The sequence below is a fragment of the Copadichromis virginalis genome, linkage group LG14, assembly GCF_057382275.1.
Source record: "Copadichromis virginalis isolate Kocher_CV1m ecotype Utaka linkage group LG14, C_Virginalis_male_GT1.1, whole genome shotgun sequence".
Taxonomy (NCBI): Eukaryota; Metazoa; Chordata; class Actinopteri; order Cichliformes; family Cichlidae; genus Copadichromis; species Copadichromis virginalis.
In genome coordinates, this window is record NC_140631.1 from 36140359 (window position 1) to 36166132 (window position 25774).

Here is a 25774-nt window from a genome sequence, read left to right on the forward strand (position 1 = left end):
AATCACCAAGACAGGCGTTACCCTCTCGGTGCTTTGCTCCTGGACACTAATATATCTCCTATATAGCTCACTGCCCTAGTCACTTCGTTCAGATGAGAAAAACGACAAGGTGCCTTAGGGGAAATGAATTGCATGCACGCAATTTATTAATACATGGGAGAAATAACACCTCATAAATGTCGGTAGGTAAGGCGAAGACAGTGTATATTTGACAACGATTAATTTATTCCCGACAACGCGTTGCTTATGATACAGAAAGAAGGTGTGAAACAGGCTTTTTCAAGTGTATCATGTCGCAACAGGAAAAAATAAGAGACAAAACAAAGAGAGATGATGTTGGATATGACACCTTTAGATAAAAAAACACACCATCAACTGTAAAAACAGATAATGAGGTCAATAATAAGTGAAAACATCTCCAAAACAAAGATAAGCAGTAATTAAAAAATGTGGTTTTACTCATCTAGTAATAGCAGTACTGTAATTTCCCAGTGTCATAATTAAACAGAAACATGTATGAGAACTAAAATGACAACACGCTTCTACTAAAGGTGTTGTTATAATAAGACGAGCCCTTAATTCTTTGTTATGTTGCTTTCATTTTTGTCAGAAATGGTTAGGGGATTGAATATTGGATTACATCCAGATTCATGCAAAACCAGTTGGCAGATTATCCAATGGCTGCATCACATCTTATTTCACGGGTAAATAAAGGATCAAGAACACATTAGAGACTACTATCGTATTTAATCAAGTCAGAGCTGAACATTATTTGCCCACGTGACATAATAAAATGTTTCATTTGAAGTGGATGTTAAGTATTTATGCCACAAATCACATGACCTCTTAAAATATCTCTGTCTTTTTCATATTTTATGCCTCCTGCCTAATTTAAAGGAAAGAATTAGAGCATAAAATTACTTAGCTCTCTACGGGGAGGAAGCGGTGGACACACACATGACATTAAGCACTATCCTTTTCCTCACCCAGAGCTGATGCCAACAAAAGAGATATTTTGCTTCCCACAGACTCTGAAAATGTTCAGTGTAAAAGCTCACTGGCATCAAAAAAGTTGTGTTTTTTCAGGCTGATGTGGGAGTTGACTTTTATGTATTAATCCATTCGGTACCAAGAGCTTGAAATCCAAACATGCAAAGTTGTGAGGACAGGATTACATGCTGCAGAATTAGAAAATAAAGAAATAAATAATAATAATAACGTGATTAAGTTTGATGCCATCTGCAGCCAGAAAATCATCCTTACTCTGGAATCTAGAAATTTCTCCTCTAGGTAAGCTATAGTGTAGATTTTTTTTCCAATTATAAACAGGCAAAAAAGTCACCTGAAATTGATCCTAACTATATTTTTTTAATATATATTTGCAGTGGGAATCACCAGACATTCCACAACACGATATTCTGACAATACTTCACTCACACTATGATATCATTGTGATTTTTAACATTTTGTGATTTTTCACCTTTTTTACAACTGCAACTTGTGTCTTCAAAGTTAAACTTGGTCAGAGTGTTTTTTATAATTTTTTGCTACAAAATAAGATTATCAAATACCAACACTGTCATTAAAACCTGCCATAAATCTTGCCACAAGACTTGATATCAGTCTGAATGGTTTCAATTTGGTAATTACATGCAATCTGTTTGTGATAACATAGCAATTAAATGGGTTATATCATATAAAATCACATATCTGTTGCTGTCTACATAGACAAAAACTCACATTTAACAAAGATTTAACATTTAGTCATATAGCCAGAATACAACCAGCTGGCAGCCAGTTGGGTTGAGTCAATTCAAGTTGCACTCACTGACAAAGACTCATTCACAGTGATGGCAACATGTTGTCAGTCTGACTGCATTTATAAACTAGACAACAATCGTTCGCAAAATTTTGAGAGGGATTGCAGTCAATCCAAGTCAGACTGCAATTGTTTGCAGAAAGATTGTCTCTTATTAAGTGAGGTGAGCGTTCTTGCTTGTAGTATTCCCAGAGTATTTTAGAGGGAGAGAGGGAGAGAGAGGCCAAGAAAGAGAGAGAGACTTTAGTGCCTAAACTGGATTGGTTGGATTTGGGAATCATTTTCAGTTTGATCCTTTCAGGCTTTCACCCAGTTAACTAAAAACTTAAATCAACCTTCAAAAACTCTGCTGCCCTTAATATTTAATGATACATCTGCAATTTTCATTTCTCCTAAAATCTTATTCAGCATGTTGTTCAAGAAATGGTTCAAAATGTTAAAACTAAGAACAAAGACTTCAAGTGGCCACTCTGGCTGGAGGTAATTCATTATCCACAGTATCTGCACATACACTGAGGATGCGTAGGGTAGATGTATATATAAAAACACACCAGGAGTCTGTGACAGGCTCTGAGTGCAGGATGGGTTAAATTCTTTCCAAACTGCACGAATCTGACAGCATTACTGAATTAACACACACCTACACACACACTTATATGTACATACATACACATACACAGACATAAATATATATGATCTCCCCACTAGAGCCGTGTTTATTCGAAATGACATATTTGCTGCCCCATATGCTCTAGTCTCATAGTCTTAATTTCTTTCATGTCAAAGCAGCAGACATGACTGTAACTGGAACACTCCACAAAGCCTACACAAGGAAAGAGTCTTTGTTACAGATATATAGGTAAGGCAAGGCAAGGCAAGGCAAGGCAAATTTATTTGTATAGCACAATTCAACAACAAGGTGATTCAAAGTGCTTTACAGAGACATTAGAAACAAAAACAAATAAAAAGCATGATTTAAAATTAATTAAAACAAGCAAACAAACAAACTAACTAAACACACACATTTCACACCTGTTCGCGCGATCTGAACCCTTATCGTAAGGGGAGCTACCAGTCCTTCTGTGGACGAGCTACTTTCTATTTTAAATTCCCTGAATTTAAAATACTCTCTAGACCCAGTCTAGACCCAGTTGGGGAGCTACCCAGAGCTCTAATCCCACACCTGGTAGAAAAAATATGAACTTTTTTATGCCTCCTTTTTGTCTGAAAAAAAAAGCAGTTCAGTTTCTCTGAGAGCAACATTGAGGCTCCAGTTGAGAGAAATAGCAAATGTTGCATGTCATTTTCATTTGCTAAGTACTTAAAACAAAAGCTATTTGCAACCACTGGCACAGAAACGCATGCTGACAAGCAAGTGATTGTATACATTATATAATTTTTTTATGTAGAGCAAAGGCACTGACCTCTACAAGAAAAGTCACTTGGTCTCCAGAGATTCTAAAGACCAATCTCACAGCAGCATAACAGGATGTAAAACAAGCATGAGTAGCTCGCAGCATCAGGAGGAGTGTTAGCTAAGCCAGCCTTGACATCTCTTATATAATGCTAAAAGGGAGCGCTACGTTGGGCTCTAACCAGTCTTGGGCACAGCTATTTCAATAAAGAATATTCCAGCTCCACTCCCCGGTAATTCTGCATTGTCTGTATTTCTTTTATTATTCTTTTTTTGCATAAATAAAATGAACGACCCGTGTCCCAAATGGACTTAAACGCATCGCCTCCTTTGCACCAGATGCACATAGTGCTCATTGCTCAGTCAGTTATTTCGAATGTAGGAAATCCATTACACATGCATCATTGATTTTAAGCTGCATTTGCATTGTGAAGAGCCTTAGGTGTTGACTGTGTTGTAAAAAGAACTGTGTTTTTACTGGCAAACAAAACCCCAGCTAAAGCAGACACTAAGCACTTTTTGTAGCTTTCTCAGACTGTTTCATTATGGTGCCTTTCATGAATTAATAAAAGCAGGAACAGATGAAAAATAACATTTCACAGTGTAGAGGCTTTGATTTCTCTCAGACCAGCATGCTAAGCATCATTTGGTTCAGTTCCTGAGCTGGAACATTACTGGAACAGTGATTATATTTTCTTAAACTTCTAAAAAAAATTAATCGAATTTTTTGGCACTTTCCCAAATCAGGTTTCGCAGTAGGCATTTTCTTTAAAGACTGCAGGTTGTGTTTGAATGTTGCACTGCAGGATCAGAGTGTGGGTTGTAATGCACTCATTCAAAACATTCATTCAAAAGCCAAATGGAGGTTTGAACTCAACAAAACTGTAGGGCAACCAGCACTGATGATATACTATATATCCACCCAATTTTTTTTTTGAAGTAAATAAAAACAAAAAGAGCCTTTTTATTTTGTTTAATAAAGGTGACTTCCACCCCAAAGAGGTGAGACAAATCAGAAACGTAGTTTATAATTACACCCTGTGTCAATGGATTTATACAGTATTGTGCGAGTGCTGTTGTTAAGCTGTTATCTGAAGTTCCAGGCTCTCTAACTGTGCCTGTGAATGTAACATAACATTAATCACATACTAACAACCAGAAATTACTTTGAAACTCTTTGGTGTAAAACTTTAAATCCCGTACTTGTTAAAAGGTACGCTCCAATCAGCGAGAAGGGGGCTTAAATTATGGTAGATGAAGTGTTATTATGCTGCTGATTGACCCTTTATGATGCCCTCCATTCTTACATCACTAAAAGTTCGATTACCCAATTGCATACACATAAGATTTATTTGCATTTTATTTACAGCAAGCGTTGATGATGTGACTCTAGTGACCATGACATTGTCTCTCGGCAAATTTGCATAATAGCAAGTTAGGAGAACACCCCTGCAATAGTTTCAAGTCCCTATAATAGCAAGCATGTGAGATACTGAAGTGTCCTTGAGCATACACTGTAACTGCTCCAGGCATGCTGTTTTGTAGCTGGAGCCACAGTCTGACCTCTGTAAAAAAAAAAGAAAAAAAGAAAAGAATAAAAAGATAGTTTCCTATTCAAGAATCTGTAGCCTCTCATGCATAAAGAAAATTCAAACTGTGACAGCTTTCCTATTATAATACATGAATAAAATACAAAATATACAGTCTGCAGCCAAGCTCAATTCATGGAAGGGAATCTTTCTCAAATATGAAAAGGTTTCTGTGAGAATGTGGAAATCGCATCAGACTGTTGCAATGATTAATCTAAGCACTAATCAATGTCAGCTATAATTACATGTTGCAATGTGTGTTCGTGGTTTGATAAACTGTTTTCCTATCTCCCCCCACATCCATCACATTTTATTTTGTCTGTTGCTTGGGAGGACACCAAAAACTGGGCCGTTCCCTTCCAGAGGGTGAGGATGGTCTCCAGGGAGAATTTGCAACACACATGATTATCATCCAGCTGTTCAATTAACTATCAGCTTTCTCAGAAATGAATGAACAGGCTGCAAAAATGAAGAACACTGACGAAGTCAAGAGACAAATTGAAACAGTGGCCTCGTGCATCTGAAGGCGTGAAATATGAAAATGGACACATAAAATGCAAACTGTGGAGAAAAAAAAAGGGATTTAGCTAATTTCCGACAAGAGCCTCACAAAATATGCATAATATCGATATCTTGCCTCTCTGACAAGTGATAAGGATAATGAGCTTTTCTTCTTCCTCTGCTGGATTCAAGGAAATCACATTCTCTATGTTACAGATGTAAGTCTCATTATCTGACCTGAGTTTCTTCACTTCAATTCCCACAGTCTTTGCTCACTAAGCGCATCAGGCTGATTAAAGAACTTTTCTAGGAGACTAAGCCTGTTTTATGTGTGGGTCGTGTGTTATCACACCACAAGCACAGCCCTGTGCTCTGGCGGCCAAATAGATAATATAGCCTACACATCCAAAAGCTGGCTTTAACTCAGACAGCAGCTCATCACCTTCTTCGATTCCTCAGGTTCCCTCTCCTTCAAATAGCATGTCACATAAGCACATGGTGTGTACTCATCAAAGCATTGCTGCAGTGAAATGTACAGCACTTTGCAAAGCTTTTACAAACATTGCTGCAATTTACTTAAATATTGTTATAAATTGTCATTAGAATTATTGTTCAGTAAAAGATGGTATTTCAAGCTTCACTAGCAACTAAAGCTGATAATTGAAATTAGGATAAAACATGAAAATTGTAATCAGCTGTATTTATTTATAGATATATTTTTTAAGAATATGCCCATTTAATTGTACATGTTGATCGTTAGACTGCTACATTAGCACTGACGCGTTTTAAATATATTCTCTCATATTTTCAAAAATAACTGCACTTTTCTATCTTGCAATTACGTTTGTTTTATTTGTTGTTTTCCAAGCTATCAGCATTTATTATTTTCTGCTGGTTCGTATAATGGGAATTTTAACTTTACTCATACCTGTTTTAGTCTCTTTGTGGTTTTAAAGGTCACGAAGCAGATTTTGTTTTCAAATGTAAGCCATCCTGTCTCCAGCAGTGAAATGATGTTTGAGATCTTGTTTGATCAAGTCAGTGTGATGGCTTCTTCCTTTTTCTATGGGGACAGTAAAAATATTGTCAGGTCGGCTTATCATCAAAAAGAACCTCAGACCAGAGTGTGGCAGGCTGGTAGGACCCCTGTAGCTATTTCAGCTTTCTGTTTGCTATGACAACCATATTCATCAAGCAATCAAACACTTCTTCTAGCTTAAATTGTTGTTATTGCTCTATTATGAGAGGAAAATGGTTCAGTTAAAAGGTTTCCACGGGATGGCATAGAAAAAAAAGAAGTTACAGCCTTGTTCAAGATCTCTGTCATCCTTTATAAATCTCCCACTTTACTGCAGCCAAAGCATCTATCACATTTCCTCCGCCCTGTTTGAAAGATGGCATCAAGCACTCTTCCAGCATGTTTTTGGTGTTCTGTGACTCACAAATGTTCTTAGATTTTTATCCAAACACTTCAAAAATATCCTAGATTTGCCTGTCACTTTATTTGGATCATCCTCTGTACACTCTGTTCTTCTTCTTATCTTATTGTTTTTTCCTTTATTGGTCAGTTTGACATAGGTCTTTTCTTTGCACAAGTGCTAGCATCATGGAGCAATGTCTTTATTGCTGACATGTACCATTTAATGAAGCTATTATTTAAGGGTGACTGTTGTCTGTTTCTCAAACGAGAATCTCTCCCACTTTACTTTTTATTATCGTTAGAGGTAAATGGTGTCTACTGTTCCCTTTAGACATCTGTATAAAATCTTTAGTAGTATTCTACATGGGCCTTACTTTTTCCAAATAAAAGACCCTGCCATTTTTGAGAAGATCTATAGTCGTACCCAGATTGTTGCTGCAGACACACAAGCAGCTAAAATTACTGCTTCATTAATCAGCACGGTTTTATTTTACTTACAGGACTTTGCTAGACGTTATGCAGTATTTTTCACTTACACAATTACTATTGCCTTGTATACACTATAAGCATTTATGTAATGTATATGCAGTGTATTACCTCATACATTGCTTTAAGCCCTGAATTGAAATGCACTGAAATTACATTTACAAATGTTTTCTTCTATTTCTCTCTTTTTTTCTCAAATCATTTTAGATCAATTCCAATATTTCTCATTTTACAAGAATGATAAAATAGTGTTATTTTTTAGATTTCATCCAAGCATTAGGACAAAATGTTCATCGTCCATCAGGGAACAGTTCTCTGTGTTTACAGAAAAATGGTCCAATTTCCCTTTATGCCAGTACCAGGCATTAAATGCACATTTCTGTTCAACAAGTTGGAAACACAGCATGATGCATTGCAAATTATTCAATCAATTATCACAGACAGGATGCCTGCGTTTATCATACAGGGTCTAAAACGTTGTTTTTACTGAGAAGTAGAGTCTGTTTTAAAAAGGAAGTGGCACCTTCTCTAACAGGAAAGAGGTTTTAGCCACTCACCTCTACATCAAGATAATCAGCAGACCTATTACCGCCTGTGTGGTTAGCAAGTCACCAGTGATGGGCAGCTCAGTGGGATAGGTTGCTGTCGGGCAAAGCAGAAGGAGGACTTACTAATGTAGAAATAAGTTAACGGGAGAATCTATTTATTGTCCTCATAAACGTGGCTGTTGTGAAACTATGGGTCATGCAACTTTCAACCTTATAGAAAGAGTCAAGAGAAAAAAGAATGCTTGTGGGGGGAAAAACAACTGTAAATTGGGATGAGTGGAGTGAGCCTAGTACCCAGCGGAAAATTTTGCTGCTCACAATGGTATTTTCTTTGTCCCATCAGAAATAAATGATGTTCTTATTAGGAGATTACTGGATTCTTCCCTGTTTCTCTGAACACCCTCCTCGCCCCTTTAGGAGAAATAAGGAGCCATAGAATAAATCAATATAAGACAAATTATCCTGTCCACTTTGAGAAAAGCAAGAAAAACAGCGAAAAGCATGAGATAAAATACTAGGAGCTGAGACTTGAATTTCATCACTGAAACAAATTTCTGATTATGTGCAAGCTCATTTATAAGCCAAACAAAATTTCTTTTGGATCTTGCTGTTATCTCAAGAGCTGATTATTTCAGACAAATCGAGATCGATGCAGTGAGAAAAAATGAGCATTTTAAATAGAGCCTGCAAATTTTTTGCTGCTGATCCTCATACCGTTTATTTTTTTCCTTTGCATTATACTCTTTTCTCCATTTTGGGCTTTTAAAACAAGTATTCATATCAGTGCATATAAGACAACACATGTCTATGATAGTCTATTATCAGGCCATAATATCAGGCTGATGTGAAAACTGTCACATTTTACGCTCCTGATGTTTCAAGCCTGAGGGACACTCACTTCTCCTGTGTCAAACACATGCCTGAAGAGAGATGCAGTGTAGCATCAGTCATTGAAAACATCACCATTCTACTTGTTCTGCTGCAGTCCTGTGTTGATCATAGAAATTGAGTTTCTTCCGGCAAATGGCAAAATAAAAAAACAACAACAACTATAGAATACGTTTTAAAGCCTTGTTGTGATACTACTTCGTCAGCTGGCCTTCAGTTCCTATTCTGTCCCAAAAGAGGCCCTTGAACTGAGCTACTTGACTATCACAGATACAGGATGTTATCGGGTCAAAATCCATCCGTTTCTACAGTATTTTCCCGTAGATTTTAGTTAAATCAGCAAAATCCAAATGCAGAGGAAAACAGGCTATAATCAATTTCCACATCCTGAAGTGTTATCAGCTACAGCAGATCCAATTTTTTTTATTTCAGTTATCTTTGTATTCTCAAATGTTGCTACATTGACTGAAAAAAAAAAAACCCAAACAAACTGTTTTTTTACACAACAACTTTATAAGACAGGTTGTTACCAGGAGGTGAATGCTGATAACCCCCTGGCATGCTCAGAGGGTATTATTCAAACTCATGCAGGCACAAGGCAGCAGAGATAGGCTCCTGAACTGTTGAGGTTTCAAACAGGAATATGAGACCAACATGACAGGATGATGTTTTTGTGATTGGGGGAGGTGGATTTATTAATCTGGGGCTGTTGACTGGGGTTTATTTTCTGTTAGATGACTTATATTCCTGCAGCATGCTTGATCTCTTTGAATCAGATTGCACCTTATCAGGAGAAACAGACTGTGCAGAGTTATCTTAAGATACTGCAGCAGGCTCAGCTCTCCATCCACGTGTTGTTTGATAGGCTCATTAGCCACATCATTATTGCAGGCCCAGTGACATTACAGCTACTTTGAGGTAACTCCCTATTGCGGGGCTTGCTAAATATCTAATTGAAAACCAGATGTTTCTCTCACATAAGCATTAAACGGGATTGATCTTGAGCTGATTTCTTGCCCCCTCTGTGATAATATGAAAATAAACAAGATGCACTTTATGAGGTATAAAAAGCCTTCTCCCCCCTTCTCTTAAATAATAATAATAATAATGGATACTTTATTGATCCCCATGGGGAAATTACTTGTTTTTTCTCTGCATTTGACCCATTCACTCAGTGAAGCAGTGGGCAGCCCACTAAGCAGGCGCCCGGGGAGCAGTGTGTAGGGACGGTACCTTGCTCAGGGGTACCTCAGGGTAGCCGTTAAGTGGATTCGAACCGCCGACCTTCCGATCATGGGGCGACCACTTTACCTACTGAGCTATCCCTGCCCCTAAAATGTGCTTTTCCTTATCTTTTATAAAATAAATAGATAAATGTGTTACCTTTGGTGGTTTTTATTACATTTTATAAATTATAATTATATAAGTTCCATGACTTTCTGATGGTTCAGCTGTAATAAAATATATTATTTAACTCCTGTTGCCTACAGCTAGAATTTATTCAGACAGCCAGAGTAATTTTGTCCTGTGTGCACCTCCAGAATAGCACCAATGATGAGCCCTGTGTCACTGCCCACCCATTTGCTGATAGCCTACTGGTCACTCACAGACTCTCTCATTTTCTCAGAGCAGGCCTTTGAAGCACAAGACTGAAATTAAAGATCTCCAGATATAATACTTTCCTTGCAGCACTTTACTCTTTTTTCTCCATCTTACTTAGCACTTCAACTCCACACACTCTGCACAGTAGCATTTACAAGTATAAGTTGCAATATTTTTACATTTTTCAAAGAGTTAAATAGCACTTCATTCATTCACTTCATTGTATTACAAACATGTTTTAATACAGAAGTGAGTGGTTGTGTTTGGAGTACACACTGTGTATGTTGGCATAATGAATATCTGCTAAAATGTTTTATGCAGCACATGATAATTTTTACAAGTATGTTGTTGTTGTTTTTTAATTTAAAAGTTTTGGCTAGATGAGCACAAACTAACTTTTTGTTCTCCTTGTTATATGTTGACTTTCCAACCCCTAACACGAGATAATAATCCCACTGAAATGGCAAAATAAAATATATCTCTTGCATGCAGATCATTTCCTGAAAGCTAAACATAAGAGCTATTGATTGAATTTGGGTGCACATCTGATGGCTTTTGTAATTGTTAATATTGATGCCGGTGCAGAAAATTACATTGAAATCTGCAAGAACACAAGGAGTGAAATTAGTTTCTGTCTGCTGCCATGCTGTTAAAAGCATTAAAGAGTATTTATGGAGTGCAGATATTGTCTATCTTCCTTATTATGTGTATAAATTACAAGATGACAGCCTCTAAAAAGTCAGATCATGCCTTTACCTTACCTTCGCCCAACCTGATGATGTTATTATTGTAAAACGAGACAAACAAAAGAGAGAGATTAGACTGTGGCTTGATGCCATGCAGATATACGAGGACATGCATGCTACCTTAAGACTCTTCTTCTAACTTTTATTATAACATTTAGACTTGGACATTTTTGAATTGGACTTGAGGTGGATAGTCTAGCTAAATTGATACGCTATTTATCACTTATCATTAGAGTTTCATCTTAATTTTAACCTTTTAAGCTTTATTTGCTGTGCCTATGATTTTATTGTAGTGGATTTTGTGTATTCTGTGTTTTTGTATTCTGTAACACTGGATTTAAAAAGCACTACACGCACAAAACAACAGATTGTTATTAATATAAAATATCTGATTATTGAAATTCTATTCTCTCATTCCATTCATCCACTTCTCACCTCTTGGAATCATGTTTAAAGGCACTAGGCAAGTGGCATTTTTCCAAACAGCAGTCTTAATGTTTTGGACCAAAACTAACCAAAACTGAAATCTTTTCCAAAATGTAATCAAGCAGTTTTTAGTGTTTAAACATGACAAAGCAGCAAGTGAAAGTAGAACAAAGATGGAAAAAAAAAAAGCTCCCAAATGGACACAAACTGTGACTTCCTTGATTTACTCCACTGGCACCCCTCCAACCTCCTCGTGTGGATTTGTGGATTTCATCACACTTTAAAAAAGGACCATTATCTCTCAATGTCTAATATTACTGTAGCTAATGGATCGAAGCACTCAAGCCAAAAGACACTTTATGAGCAACTGACAGAATGGCATTATGAGATGCCCTGGAAAATGCATTGCTTAAAATCCCATATCTGTACGACAAACACCAAACACGTTGATACTGTTTGAAATGCAGAAACGACCATATAGAAAAATGAAAATAATAATCATTAAAATGCACATATAATTTTGTAGTTTTACATATAGAAACCTTGCTCGCAGCGAGTTCGTCTGTCGTAACATATGCACAAGGTGAACGCATGGTGATAACGCATTTGCGGTTTTAAAGCTATAATATGTTGATTTTACATTAAGGTATGCTTCTGTGTCGAAGATAGATCATTTATAATTCAAGTAAAGTTCTATCACTTTTGCTCAAGAGTATGCTGCAAAGACAGCTTGAGGCTACATTTCTACGGCGTGGTGTTAAAGTTCTGAAAAACAAAAAAAAGAGTAGAACATTCATTGTACACCATTCTTACCTCTGTGGTATCTGTTTCATGATCCCTACCTATATGGTGACGGGCTTAAAAGATCATTTTCATACACTTCTTATATTTTGAAGTGTCAGTTTATTTAGGCTGGTATTGTTTTACATTAGTGGAAAACCAAAAGTAGTCTTTTGTGTCATTTCTCCCTGATAAATTTATGCTAATCAGCTCCTGGTAAATAAATCATGAAATATAAATAGAAGTTAATAGGCACCAGCATAAAGCATATGTCTCTCTGCAAACACTTTTAATGATGCATTCCTTTGAAATAAAATGAAATCACCCGCCTCAGGCAATAGTCGGGAATATCCTGAGCTCGATGCAGTCAGCATTCAAAATGTCCTATCTAGGTTTGTGTACATTTACTCTGCTTTAATTTACATAGTCCAGTGAAAACAAAATTTCTTATAAATCCAGTTCTTTCTCTCTCATTGCCCAATTTTGTCTGTTTTTTTATAGGTTTATTAAGTCTATGCCCAAGTATGTGTGTGTGGATGCTTTCAGTGAAAAACGGTATCCTGTCAAAGATATAACAGCAAAGCAAACTAGCTGATATTTGTTATTTAAGAATTATGCTTTGGAGGTCCAATGCTCTGGAAACATTCACTCAACAAGGGGCCTAATTTAATGATCCCAGTATAGGTGGCACAGCAGATGATAGACAATATAATTACATAAACAAGAAATTTAGTTAACTTAACGCTGATTCATCAAGCATCTCGACTGGAGGATTGAGACTGTGATAGTTGCATGGTGACAGAGCAGCTGTGTCACCTTCAGGTGTCCTCCTCAGAGTCTCAGAGAAAGAGATTCTCTTTCCATTATCACTTTGTAAAATTGCTGATGTAGCCTGTACTTTGACAACACTGTGAAAGTTTTTCACATCACTTTTTGACTTTGATTCCTTTGCTCTCTAGATAATGGGTCTAGAAGAGTAGTTTGTGGGTGTAACCGGTTTTAAATTGTCTTTAAATATTTCTGTGGTATACTGCGTCTAATGGAGACCATTTTCTACACGGAATTTTAAAGCACAACAGGGGCTGTTTTTTCTTTCCCAACACAGCAAATCCTTGTTGTATAGAAGCAAGAAGGATGTCAATTATATTAGGTCTTTTTATCAGACAGGACAGGCCTGGAGCATTTTCTGCAAATTTGTAAAGCACATGTGCTAAACCGCGGCTTTAAATGCTGCCACAAAGGCTGGATTCAATTCGTTCTCCAGTCAGCAATCAATTCAGGGAAGTGGGTATTCTTCAAAATTCAAAAAATTGAAAAGCTTTTGGCATGAAAAGGTTGTCATACAAAACCAGGGGATATCAAAATGAATGCTCGACCATTAGCAAATGAGGCAGTTTCTATTTACAATTTGCAATGATTGGATTGAAAGCAAATCATCCCTGTCTGGTGCACATGGACATCATTGACAGTAACCTGCCTTCCACAGCTTTAGATGAAACAGTTATGCTAAACCTCGCCTATTTTTAGCACTGATGAGGGAAATAAATGTGGCTTATTGCCATCAGGAAGGTGCCGTGATTATGGAACCACAAGTGATTTAGGGACGCTTGATAGCACCCTTAGTATGATAATTTAGTTTTCATGTCGGGGGGGAAGTCAGGTCGCTTGTGTATAAGTGCAGAAAGAGCCACATTTTAACAAGGCAGACAGTCAAAGTGGAAACATCCTATCTAAGCTATAGGAGGAAGAAGTGGCTTGAAAATGAGTGTGCTGATAGATAGTTAAAGCCATGTAACTTAGCAAGTGCTGCCATGCATGTGATCCATCTCATTATCCTCAGAGCAGAGATTTTATCCTGCTGCCACTGCAAAAGCGCCTTCGTGCTGAGACGTAGCTGTTGGATCCACATTTCCAAAGATAATGCAATCCACAACACTTCTACATAGTTTCATCTAGTGCTCAGAGACAGAAAAGTCAGCCGTAAATGGATTAGTATAGCTTTTAGTATTAGAATATATAGACAATAAGAAATGTTAAGGGACAAATGTGGACCGGATTGTGGTTGTTTAAAGTTAGAATCATTTAATATATATATATAAATATTGTTTTAGAGTAAGTAATATGTAGGATATTAGTATTAAAAATCAAGTGTTTGCTTCGGAAACCCAATTGAAAGTATAATTTCCACTCTACTTTGTGTCTGTGACAGGATACATTGTTTTGCCATTTACCATTTGCCAGCTATTCACTCATCTTAGGTGAGAGAGAGGATATGAATTTGCCTTCTTTGTTCGAGATTGATTTCTTCTTTAAGCTGGAAACGCTGGCATTTTCCTAAATGTTCCCTGAAGGGAAGAATAATCCAAAGTCTATATTTTCTGTGGACACATTGGCAAATTCACGTGCACAATTACAGCAGCCTTTCTTGTCTAGTAAATGGAAGACATCGCGATTCATAAATAAAAGGCTGAATACCTGCTCGGCACACACAATATGAAATGCTGTAGGCTGGTTGTTTTCTTTGGATAGTCTTTTTTTGTTTGTATGTTTTTTGGTAAAGCTTGCCACATTTACAACCTCATGGAAGAATACTGAGTTTAGCTTGATAAAGAAAACTCACCATATTTTTCATAGGAATGAAAACTTTGGTTGGTATTAGGAGCTATAGTTTCTATTCCTCTGAAAAATCTTGTAATGCCCCTTTTTCTCTCTATTGGGATTTTATTTTGTCCCATTTCCTTTGACTTCCATAAAACATATTAGTAAATATCTCAGCTTTAACTTCATATTTCATATCGCAAAACTTGTTTGATATTCTCTGGGCTTCTCAGCTGAGAACTAAAGTCTTCAAGGCTTTTTTTCCCAGTGATTTGGATTACATGCTTGTCATACCAGAGAATGCTTTTTCTCCTCCCACTGGTTTATATTTGAAGAACTAGATGAAGCATTGTCAATAAAGACATTATAAGATTGACCCACCTTTTCTAAAACATATAAGCTGCCTCATATGTCCATTGCTAGCTTTTCTCCTCTTATGTTTTATTTCATGTTGTGTTGGTGTGTGACATTTTTAGAGCACATGAATATAAACTTTCTATTATGGTCATGTATGAATTATATTTTAAGTAAGTTCAACTAGTGAGTTGTTCTATGTGTATTTTCTTTCTATTTGTAGCACAGATTTCTGGAAGTTGCCTTTTTTTTCCTTATACACATACATACAAATGATTTATAATCACTATGACCTGTCTATCAACATACCCACCTGGACATCTCTGCTTAGAGAATGTCGATTTGATGTCATTATTTCCTCAAGTATTTTATCATGCAATGCATCAATAATCTTCTTTTTTATATAATTGAACAGTATTAAATCTTGAAGGAAATCAGTTAACGGATGCCTAGCAGGTGCGTTTTTTATTTCCAGATGTTAGTATGCTGTATTCAGCCTGAATACCTGCCTGTGTGGCTGCATGCGGATCCTACTTGACAATATAATGTAAGTTTTCCACATGTTAAAGCAGCACTGTAGATTTGCCTTTGTTCAGACTGCTTCTAGGCAAAAATGTCTCCATCAGATGTTTTTTTCAGGCCAGGCAAACTAACAGCTTTGGATCAAAAGACTTGTCTGCTCTCCAGGGAAGCCGACTTGGGTCGGACCCAATGCAGATTTCATGCTATTACGGACTGCAGAAAACCTGGATTCTGTTTTGCTCATCAGCACATTGCCAATGCGCTGCCATATTTTTTCGTGCTCACAATTGCAAGTTTGTGACAGCCTACATTAGGTCACGAATACGGCACATGTCTTGCTGTATAAATCAGTGTTTGCATCACTTCCTGAGGTGCCGACAGTATTTGGGATTGAAGCATTAAATAAATGCAACACACCCTGTGCATAGTGTACTGATCTGTGGCACAATGTAAGTGAATGATTTCTTTTTCAATGGTTTTAAATTTGAAATTGGGGCAAATTGAATATCATTGGGTGGTTATGAGTTAAATGAATGTTTTTACCTCAAATTCTGATCCATAGCATTATGAATACGAATTTTGGGGTCTTTAAGTCATTTCTAAAAACTTTTAAATAAAGGTAAACACTGAAAAAGGATAACAAAGATACTGAGAAAAAACACATAAAAGAAACAAAACCTTAGGGACGCACCAATACTGAACACTGGTATTGACTGCTCTGACATATTGGCAACTACGATTGAACTGACTAACATCTATGGTTGAAAACTACCACTATCAGCATCTTCTAGTGGCCACACTGGCTGTTGGTATCAGCCCAAAATTCACAGAATGCACACTCCTATAAAGGACCAACTACCTACATTGTTTACATGCAAGTTTTAAGAACTATTGTCCATTTATATACTCTTGTGAAATTTAAATCTGAAAATTTTATCGGAAAGTCCAGCTGAATTAATCACTGCCTCTCAATATATGTCCAATTTTAAAATTCTGTGATAATGTCAATTATTTTGTCTCTGTAGTCAAACAAATCACCATTTATTTGGTGGAGAAACTTTTTCCTTGTTACCTTTGTTGGACCTACTCAGTACTTTAGCCATCGCTACTTTTTCTGATTCAGCTCCATACATAAATTATTATGCAGGGCAGTTCCTAAGTCTCGACAGCAGCTCAAACCTCGCCTTGAGCTCTGACACAAGCAGTAGTTCAGAATAAGCTTATCAAATTTCATCAGCTTGCCTGTAAATCAATCACCTCGGCCGCTCGATGAAGGGGGCATCGGAGTTAATGCACCAAAGGCAAGGGGCAAATCCGGAGGTTTTTTTGTTGCTTTTTTTAAACTGTTATCTCTTGTAGGAAGTTCCAAGTGTGGAAGCTTTCTGACAGCTGAGTTTCGACTCACACAGCTACAAACACTCAAGCTGGCAAGTTTAGCCACCTGCAGTAATGAAATGCCTTGCTCAAGGGCAAAGTTAAGGTAGTTGGCCTTGAAGGGAAGGATTTTATGTTCCCTTCCAGATCCAGATTTTCCAGGTCTATCAGATTTAGACTAATTCCTACAGTATACCTCCAGGCTTCTCCTGCTGCTCTGACCTTTCAAGGTATATTAAGTTAAATGATTATCTTCCCAATGGTAAAATGTAATGTTAAATTGACATTGTTAATTCATATTACATGTTTTATTCATAACCCTGGAAAATACTCCTGCTATCTCGTGTGATACCCATGAATTTCCACCTTCAGTATGTGCCTCATCAATAGTCAGCGAAACATTTTAGCTGCAAACTACACAGTACATTCTGATGGCATGATTACATTTTGTAAAAACCATTACCACAGGAAATGTGTGCAGAATTTTTAGCAGCGAGTCTTTTGTTTTTCTTTCTATTTGACGAAACAGAATGTCAACTTTTTAGTTTATCTGCATGCTCCCTGTGGAAATGCCTTGTCTTACTCTTATTACATTTAACAGAACTGCAGGCATGTATATAAACTGCACACTGTACACCTAGAGAGAATAGTTTTTGCTGTTTGTAGTTTTCCATTTTATACAGAATGAATAATGTCGCCACCACTCTGACCCTAATAAGCAGTTGGCTCGGTATTCTTTTGTCGTGCCAGACAATTTCTCTTGCTGTTCTGCAGATTATTCTGTGGAGCTGATCTTAGATCACGATCAAAGACAGGATTTGGACCACATGCAAACCAGCACCCTTCAAACAACACAGTCGAATCTGCAATTCTAACCATGTTACTCCTGATCTGTTGTAATTATCTAAAGACCTTCTGTCCACAAGAGGGAAGTGTTATCACATTCATCCCCAAAATCATTTACAGCCAGTACCTTCCTGTTTGGTTGCTCTTGAGAGTAGGATGAGAAAGTATGGAAGACGGAAGGGAAAAGGTTTACTGAGTGTGGTTAGTCAGCTCTCACAGTTGCTTCATGATATAAACTAGCTCTCTACCCCCACCCCACCAGACACACAGAGTCATGGTGAGTCATTTTTTGCAGTAAAATCAGATTCCTCCACTGTCACTTCCTCTGTTTTTAATTTAGGAGCCATTACCTCACTAGCAGTGTATGCATGGATAACTTTGGATCATAATTCAGCTTTCACTGCCCCAGCTTATTTTTTTTTTAAATTGTGGTTTACTTGAGGTCTGGGGTTTCTGTAGGCGTCACTGAGGAGATTCATGGGTATTCCCCACTTGTAAAAATAATATACGTTCTCAATTATCTAATTAATTTGAAGTTGAAAGTGTAATAATTGACGGGTAAGTCTTATTGGGCTTTGCCTTATGAGATGAGGCTCAAAATATGTGCTTCACCTTTGGCCACTGGAAATAAATCAAATTTGATTTTGATACTGGATTGTTTCCGTCTGCTAGACCACGCAAAACAGACAATAACAAAGACAGAAATAGGATTCATTTGGCTGTTAATTTCACTGACTGAATTCTCTGGCTCCCTCGATACTATGAGCTAAGAAATAGTTTTAATATGTAGGCCATGTATTCACTGAAATATTTTATTTTGATTCTCATTTCTCTTTTCCTGTCAGACGCCTCGCCAAGTGTCAATAGTTTCAGTGGCTCCGTTGGCCCTAAGGGGATTCCAATATGTGAGTAGTGCGTGCACTGGATTATTCCACTTTTGTATACTTATACGGGTTGTGCCATTGTCTTCCCACATCCCCACTCAGTCTTTTCGACAGATCTATCCTCCAGCAGTTGTATTTTTTACTCCTCTGCGAACATTTTTAACGCCTGCTCCAATCGTGCCATATATGAGACCACATGGCATGCAAAAAAAGTTGAGAGCACCCCGAGTAGGAGCTACTTGCCTGCTGCAGTATGCCAGGCGATGCTTTTTGCAGGACAATCCAAGCTCCTCCCTTGCACAACGTCATCCGATCCCGATCTCTCTCCCAAAGCGTCAGCGATAGTCAGCAACATACTGTGGTGGCAGATCAGCGGGGCGGTACGCGCAGCAGGATAAAGCCACACTGTATTTCATCCAAAAAAGAACCAGAAAAGGGGGCGCATCCCACCATTTCTGGAGTTGCAACAACTTCGCCGGCCTGGTGTGCTGATTTCTGAAAGCTGGCCGTGGCTGCACACCGGGAGAACCGGGACATACGGAACTAAAACAGGGACCATTCCCACTAATCTGCAAGGTGTTGTGCTAGTTTTGCAAAGGAAGTGGAAAGAGAAACAACATTGCCTCGGAGGAACTCTTAAGTGTTGGAAACTTCCCAGTAGAGCATCGATCGAGGACCTCCCGCCCACTTTACCTCAGTTCCACAATACTGGAGGGGGGGGGGGAGAGAGAGAGTTCAGCAGGCGCTGCGGTGGATGGAGCAACAAAGGCTATATGGTTAAACTGGAAGAGCTTCTTTGATAAGAACCCAGCGCTCCTTTCTGTTCTTGCCTGCTATTTTGTAAAGCACTTCTACGCCTAAACAGCAATTCTACAGCTGCTTGGATCTTGCTTTGGGGACCAAGCCAGGTTCTCCTTAGTGCAAACTCTCTCTGGCAGACAGGGAATCGCCGCAGACGAGAAATTGATGCTTTGGCACGGAGAAGCGCAACACCAATCCTCTAGTTTTGCGAAAGTCTCCTACTGCTGTGTAAGGGAGGTAGACTAGTTTGGACCGAAGTGGGATTTCCAGAAGTTGCATGCGGGGTCTGTGTTGTGTCGAGTGAGCACTATCCATCTACTCTCAGGTTATCAGACCAGATCCGGATAGTTGAGGTGCCATGGCGGTGTATGTGGGGATATGGGCGCTCCTGTTGGCGCTGAACATTCAAGGTAAGCCGTAGAAATAGACTTCAGCAGTGAATCGTCTGCCTTATTTTATCATTAGCTCCCTGCTTTCTGTGTGTGTGTGTGTGCGCGTGAGAGAGATGCATGATGTTCCCGTAATGACAGACTTGATTAGACAAATGCACGAATGTGTGGATTGATAAGACTGCATGGCTTATGTTTTGCAACAAAATGTGCGACAGGAGTGAGGGAAAAAAATGGAAAGTGGTGTCTGCCTTTGAATCCAAAACGGCTGCAGAATACTTATTTAGTTGCCAAAAAATGAACTTACCCCGGCAGCAGGCAGATGGCGATAAATGCGAGCCATGTAGGCCAGCAGCCCTTTAAGTTTTTCCAATATTTCATCGTAATGGCAGAGTGCAGAGACACAGAGTGCACTGGAATGATAATTGAAACATATTATCCTCTGCGCCTGCCTGTTAGTTGATTTATTAAAATAGTAAATAATTAGTACTTACAATAATTAAATATAATTAGGATAGATTTTAATTCCCACATTTTAATCTCCGAATGACACATTGGGGGCTTTGTTTTGTAGTTTCCTTGTCGAATAATCATATTTTCAGAAGAATGACTCATGGTGACGTTTAACTCTCTGTCACACTGAAACCAATTCTTCTGGGAGTTTGTGTTTTGGAGTGGGTGGTGGTGCTGAGCGAATTAATATGTGAATAATTGAAGCAATACTCTGACATTGATCACCCTGGCATTAAAGCTTCCCCAAAGTGGGGCTGATCATTAAGCAAATACCTAAGAACTGTATTTGACTCATTTTTAAGGTGTGTCATTATTAACAATCTTTTAGTTGGAACGCATATTTGTGCATGTGTGTTCATGTTTTTGGTTAGTTATGCAGAGAGGGCTTTAAGGCCTAGCTGAAGATTTACCAAACTGTTTACATCCTAGACTGATAAACTCTGTAAGGGGCCCCCAATTTAAGTAAACAATGGAAGAAAGTCAAGTGTGGTCTAAAAAAGGTCACACCAGAGTTTCGATGGGCACTAATACCCTCATTCTTCAGGTTGTACGTGTTTACTCGATGTAATATGTTGGAGCTCTTACTTTGGTGATCCCCTTTGAGCCTAATAGCTCTTAATAAGTCTTTACTAGAGAAATATTCTGGCACATCCTGTTTTCTTCAACTCCTTTGAGCTTGAGAACAACCAAGATGTTGACCTTGTTCGCAGTGAGGCTCCGTGTGGCTCCATGCATTTAAGACTGATTGAATACTTTGATCAAAAGCCCTGTCTGATTTATATTGAGATGATCCCTTTGCTTGTGGAGAAGATCAGGATTAACTGGTTCCCTTGGGATTCACGGTAGAAATCTTTTGAAGCTGTTCAATGGAGGGAGTGGAAAAATGTCTCGAAAAGTGCACCTGAAGCGTCCTGGAAATGTCTTATTTGAGCAAAGCAAGAAATGTTTTCTAAGCGTAATCAGAAATGTATGAAAATGCTTTGCTCCTATCTCTTTTTTTATCGCTGTAATTGATTTAAAACCAAAGTGAATACATTATTAATGTGTTTCGACATCTTCATGAAGAGAACAGCTTTGAAAGTTCGTGTTTCAGCATCTGTTTGGACCCATTTCTTTTGACAAAAACAAAGATTTGCTCCTTCACCCTGAGGTTAAAGGGCGTCGCCATAAATGCCCACCAGCTTTGATGGTCTAATTGATATACAACATGTTCCAGACTCTTTCCTCATTACTAAAGCACAAACAAGTGGGAAAGGCCCTAACAAATGCAAGTCACAGCAACCCATGTTGCAGCTATCCACGAGGGAAAACCATTTGTGCTTGGTAATAACCATTCGTGGAAAACCCAGCAGTGCCAAATTCATAAACACAGAAATATTCTGAGACGCTCGCCAAATAGATTATCAAATAAAAGGAAGATTGAGAATAATGGATCTGCGCATAATAACAGCAGCTCTGTTCCTGTGTTCGTATATTAGCACTCAGTCTCTCCTGTATTCCAGACTGATATTTAATTGAGTGTGAATGCAGTTAGCAACCAGGTGGTTGTTTATGGCTTGGCTCCATTCTTTTGGCCCCGGTGCAGTAGGAACCCATATAGATATCACTCTGAGTGGTGGGATAAGGGGATTTCGGAGCTCTAATTCCTCATCTTAGTTGGATTTAACGTTTGGGAAATGAACTATGAATGGTGGACGAGTGTCAAGTTTGAATGTGCTATTATTCAGGATTGGAAATTATGTGGCTGTGAATTATAATCTTTGTAATAACGTGGCAGCATGAAAGCTAAAATCATTCTGCTGCAGAACCTTGTTGATCAGCTCTCTTCTCCGTGTTTGTCTACAGTGTTCAGTCATAAGCTACTCTTGTGATGGCACTACACAGCTGCACCGTCTTGCGTCCGTGACCTTTAACTGTGCTTAGTTGTTGATTAGATTCTCACATAATGTCCCATGAGACATGTGAATAAGTCTCAATGTTGCCCTTTTTTTTTTTTTCTTGATATATGGCTTTCTTGTTTCATCCATCACAGATTAGTCGAGCAGCTAACTACCTGGTTTCTATGTGCAAGCTCATCATCAAAGCCTAACACACAAGACTTCATTTTGACTTGTGACGAACGGCAATGTGCTGTGCTGCTGCAGCAGCTTGTATTTGACTCATTTGAAGTACGCTGAAAATCTACTTTTGTTTGGAAATGTCATGCACTTCAGTTGGATTGATTGATTGATTGATTGGGGAGTCAGGGGGTCGAGGGAACATTTCAGACAAATTCATAAACGGATTTGAAGTCTTTGCTTGATGTTGAGTGTTGAAACAGCCATGTGGATAATTCCTTTTTTATGACATGGGAGGTAGGTATACAGGCTAGCCTTTGGAACATTGTAATTAGCATTTTAGCTTTTAACTAAGTTAAAATGCTCTTTTGAAGAAAACTGTAATTGCCGCTCCATGACATTTTGCATTTCATTTGGGTGACAGTTGTGATATAATGAAATGGAGAGTGTCACTGTGGGATTGTTGGGCCTTGATGGTTTCGGTGTGGATGCAAATTGCTTTGATCCTCGCTCCTTTGGGGAGTCTCCCGTTGGTCCCCGCTGAGGTGATGGATGGGTGAGAGCACTCTGAGTCCTGGGAGAGTAGCTTGAGGGGAGCTGACAGGAGATTAAGCTTTGCTTTTGCCAGAAGAACTAATGGAGGCACTTGGCCACTCAAACTTCATCTCACTGTGTTTAGCTCATTGGGGTTGTGCTGTCATCTCCTTAGCAAATCCTTCTCAAATCACTGCATGAAATGTCCCTGTAAAGGGTAGATTCTTTTTGTGTGTCTGCTGTCATTATGGAAATTGAATGGCCCTTCATTAATTTCAGGAGGTACTCTCAAACAAGTGATATTTCTTTGTTTTTTCAAAGTATTGCTCTATACACCTCTGCCGAGGACAAGAGGCACATTTTCTCTTTTCTTTGTTAGTTCATGATGCACATTTCCAGCCCCTGTGGTCTTCACATAGAGTCTGCGTGTCACAAAACTGATGAATAAAACATGATGATAAGCACTGAACCTAAATAATGGAAAGGTTATGGCAAAATAGAGTGTTCCTTGCATGCGGATGACTGCACAAATACTATTAAAGACTGAATGAATGTTAAATTAAGTTCATCTTTCCAATTGTTTGGAGTTAATAGTGTACATATAGGATTGTAGTTATGTTTCAGGGCCCCAAGTTAGGACGTTACAGTCTTTTGCATGTTTCTCTGATAAAGAAATAGTTTGGAGCTGCGCTCCAGTCACTGAATGAAGCTATTTTAGGAGACGTTTATTCAAATATCACAAGTAGCGTTTGTCCCAGACAACAGCAGTTTAAAGTTACCAGATAGCCTGTTTTGTAAGAACATGCAGTTCAGTATCATATATAATGTTTTATTTGGTCTTTATTTTGGTGTATAGTGTCTGTCAGGTGTCCTCTCTGCATCCTTTGCTGTCTTAACACCAGACAGTCCCCATATAGAAACAGGATGGAAAACACATTTATCAGCAAGCTGCAGCTGCAATTTTATGCTTTAAATCATTGAAATGCTTCTCTGTTTCAAGTCGGATCGCAGTATCAGCAAAGTGAAGGAAAGGGAAATCAATAAAAAGGATCAAATCTAGCCCTCAGCTTTTCTGATTTGGCATTAATCTGTTCAGTCGTTTTCTTTCTGTTTAGCCGAACCTTGTCAAGAAATTAAATGGTTAAACTCCAGTTCTGATCTTGAGAATGAGAATTGACTAACTATACTTGTTCCATGTTTTCTTTACTCTTTGTCAGATTGCTGTTGCAGCATCTTATGATAGGCTTATTATGGTTGCTGACTAGATGTAAATCTTCACAGACGAAAAAGTAAATAATCTCACATGCTGGAAGGATTCTGACAGTCTGTGCTGTTTTCATGAGACACCGTCTTGGCTTGCCAATAGCTTGTAGAGTTTCTCTGAACCGTTTTTTCCCTTTAGTGCTCTGTTACTATAGTTACTACCTGTAATCTGTCTTTTTTTCTTTTTTTTTTTTTTAAAGAAAATTGTATTTATTTCTCTACAGGATCTGCATCCATTTCTGTTTTTCAAAGTTGTTGTGAAGGGAGTGCAGCCTTTTAACGGGTCTTTTTTGTTTTTTTTTTCTTTTTCCTTTCTTGTATTTTCTGCTTCATTGGTTTTAAAGAAGATGCCATATGGAAGTAGAGCTGGGCAATATATCGAGTTTTTAAAAAATATCGATATATTTTTATACGAGATATAAGATGTGACAATATCGTTTATATCGATATAGTCTATGTTAGGTTACAATTATACTTGTGGAGCCGCAAGTTTGCCTCTCTTTCGTCCACTTTCGTCTTTACACAACGTTACTCGGCCTCGCCTCTCCTTCACTGAACACAGCTCCCCCTCCTCCCCCATCGCTTCACCTGCAGGCAACGACAAGATGGACACGGCAAATCTCCGTTAACGAGTTACTGGACGGCGTCAACGTGTTAGCTAGCTAACCACGCTAACGAGCTAACCACGCTAACGCCATGCAGCCCAGAGGTGCTGCACGGACTAAAATCCTTTCATTCTCTCAAAAGTTGACAGCGCGCCTTATGTATGAATTCTGGTTGTGCTTGATGGCTGCGAACCGATTTTTTGTGGAACACGGCGCTCAGCAGTTTGTGGGGATAGGTTAATTGGATAATCCAAATTGTCACTAGGTGTGAATGTGAGTATGAATGGTTGTCTGTCCTTGTGTGTTAGCCCTGCGACAGACTGGCGACCTGTCCAGGGTGTACCCCGCCTCTCGCCCTATGACAGCTGGGATTGGCTCCAGCACCCCCCGCGACCCTGAAAAGGATAAGCGGTAGCGAATGGATGGATGGATGGACGGCGCTCAGCAATCTGTCAAAAAATGTTTTAGTACGACTTTGGTAAGCTACGGAGCTGCACCGCTTGATGGTCGGAGCAAATGCTCATAATTTATTTTTGAGTAAATTTTATGTACATCTGCTCTATGTTAATAAAAGTGCCTGTGTGACATCTGGGACACAGCTTTGACTAAGAACTCTCTTTTTGTTCTTACTTTATGGCTTTAAAAAAATATCGAGATATATATCTTATATCGCCATCCAGCTAAAAAATATCGAGATATGAATTTTGGGTCATATCGCCCAGCCCTATATGGAAGTACCATTCATTGCTCATTGCAACTGGGTTTACAACTAGAGCATTTAGTCATGGGCTGATCAGGGATTGAGAGTGTGGATA

At 38.4% G+C, this 25774-nt stretch overlaps 1 protein-coding gene across 1 annotated transcript in view; it reads left to right on the forward strand.

Annotated features, from left to right (window-relative positions):
- The first annotated feature begins 19124 nt into the window (after positions 1–19124).
- LOC146694476 (nectin 1b-like) overlaps positions 19125–25774 on the forward strand; it is a 74657-nt gene continuing 68007 nt past the window's right edge. Inside the window, exon 1 of the mRNA XM_085430671.1 lies at positions 19125–20008. Within this exon, the coding sequence (XP_085286797.1) occupies positions 19957–20008 (52 nt within the window). The 5' untranslated portion in view covers positions 19125–19956. The remainder of the gene's footprint in view (positions 20009–25774) is intronic.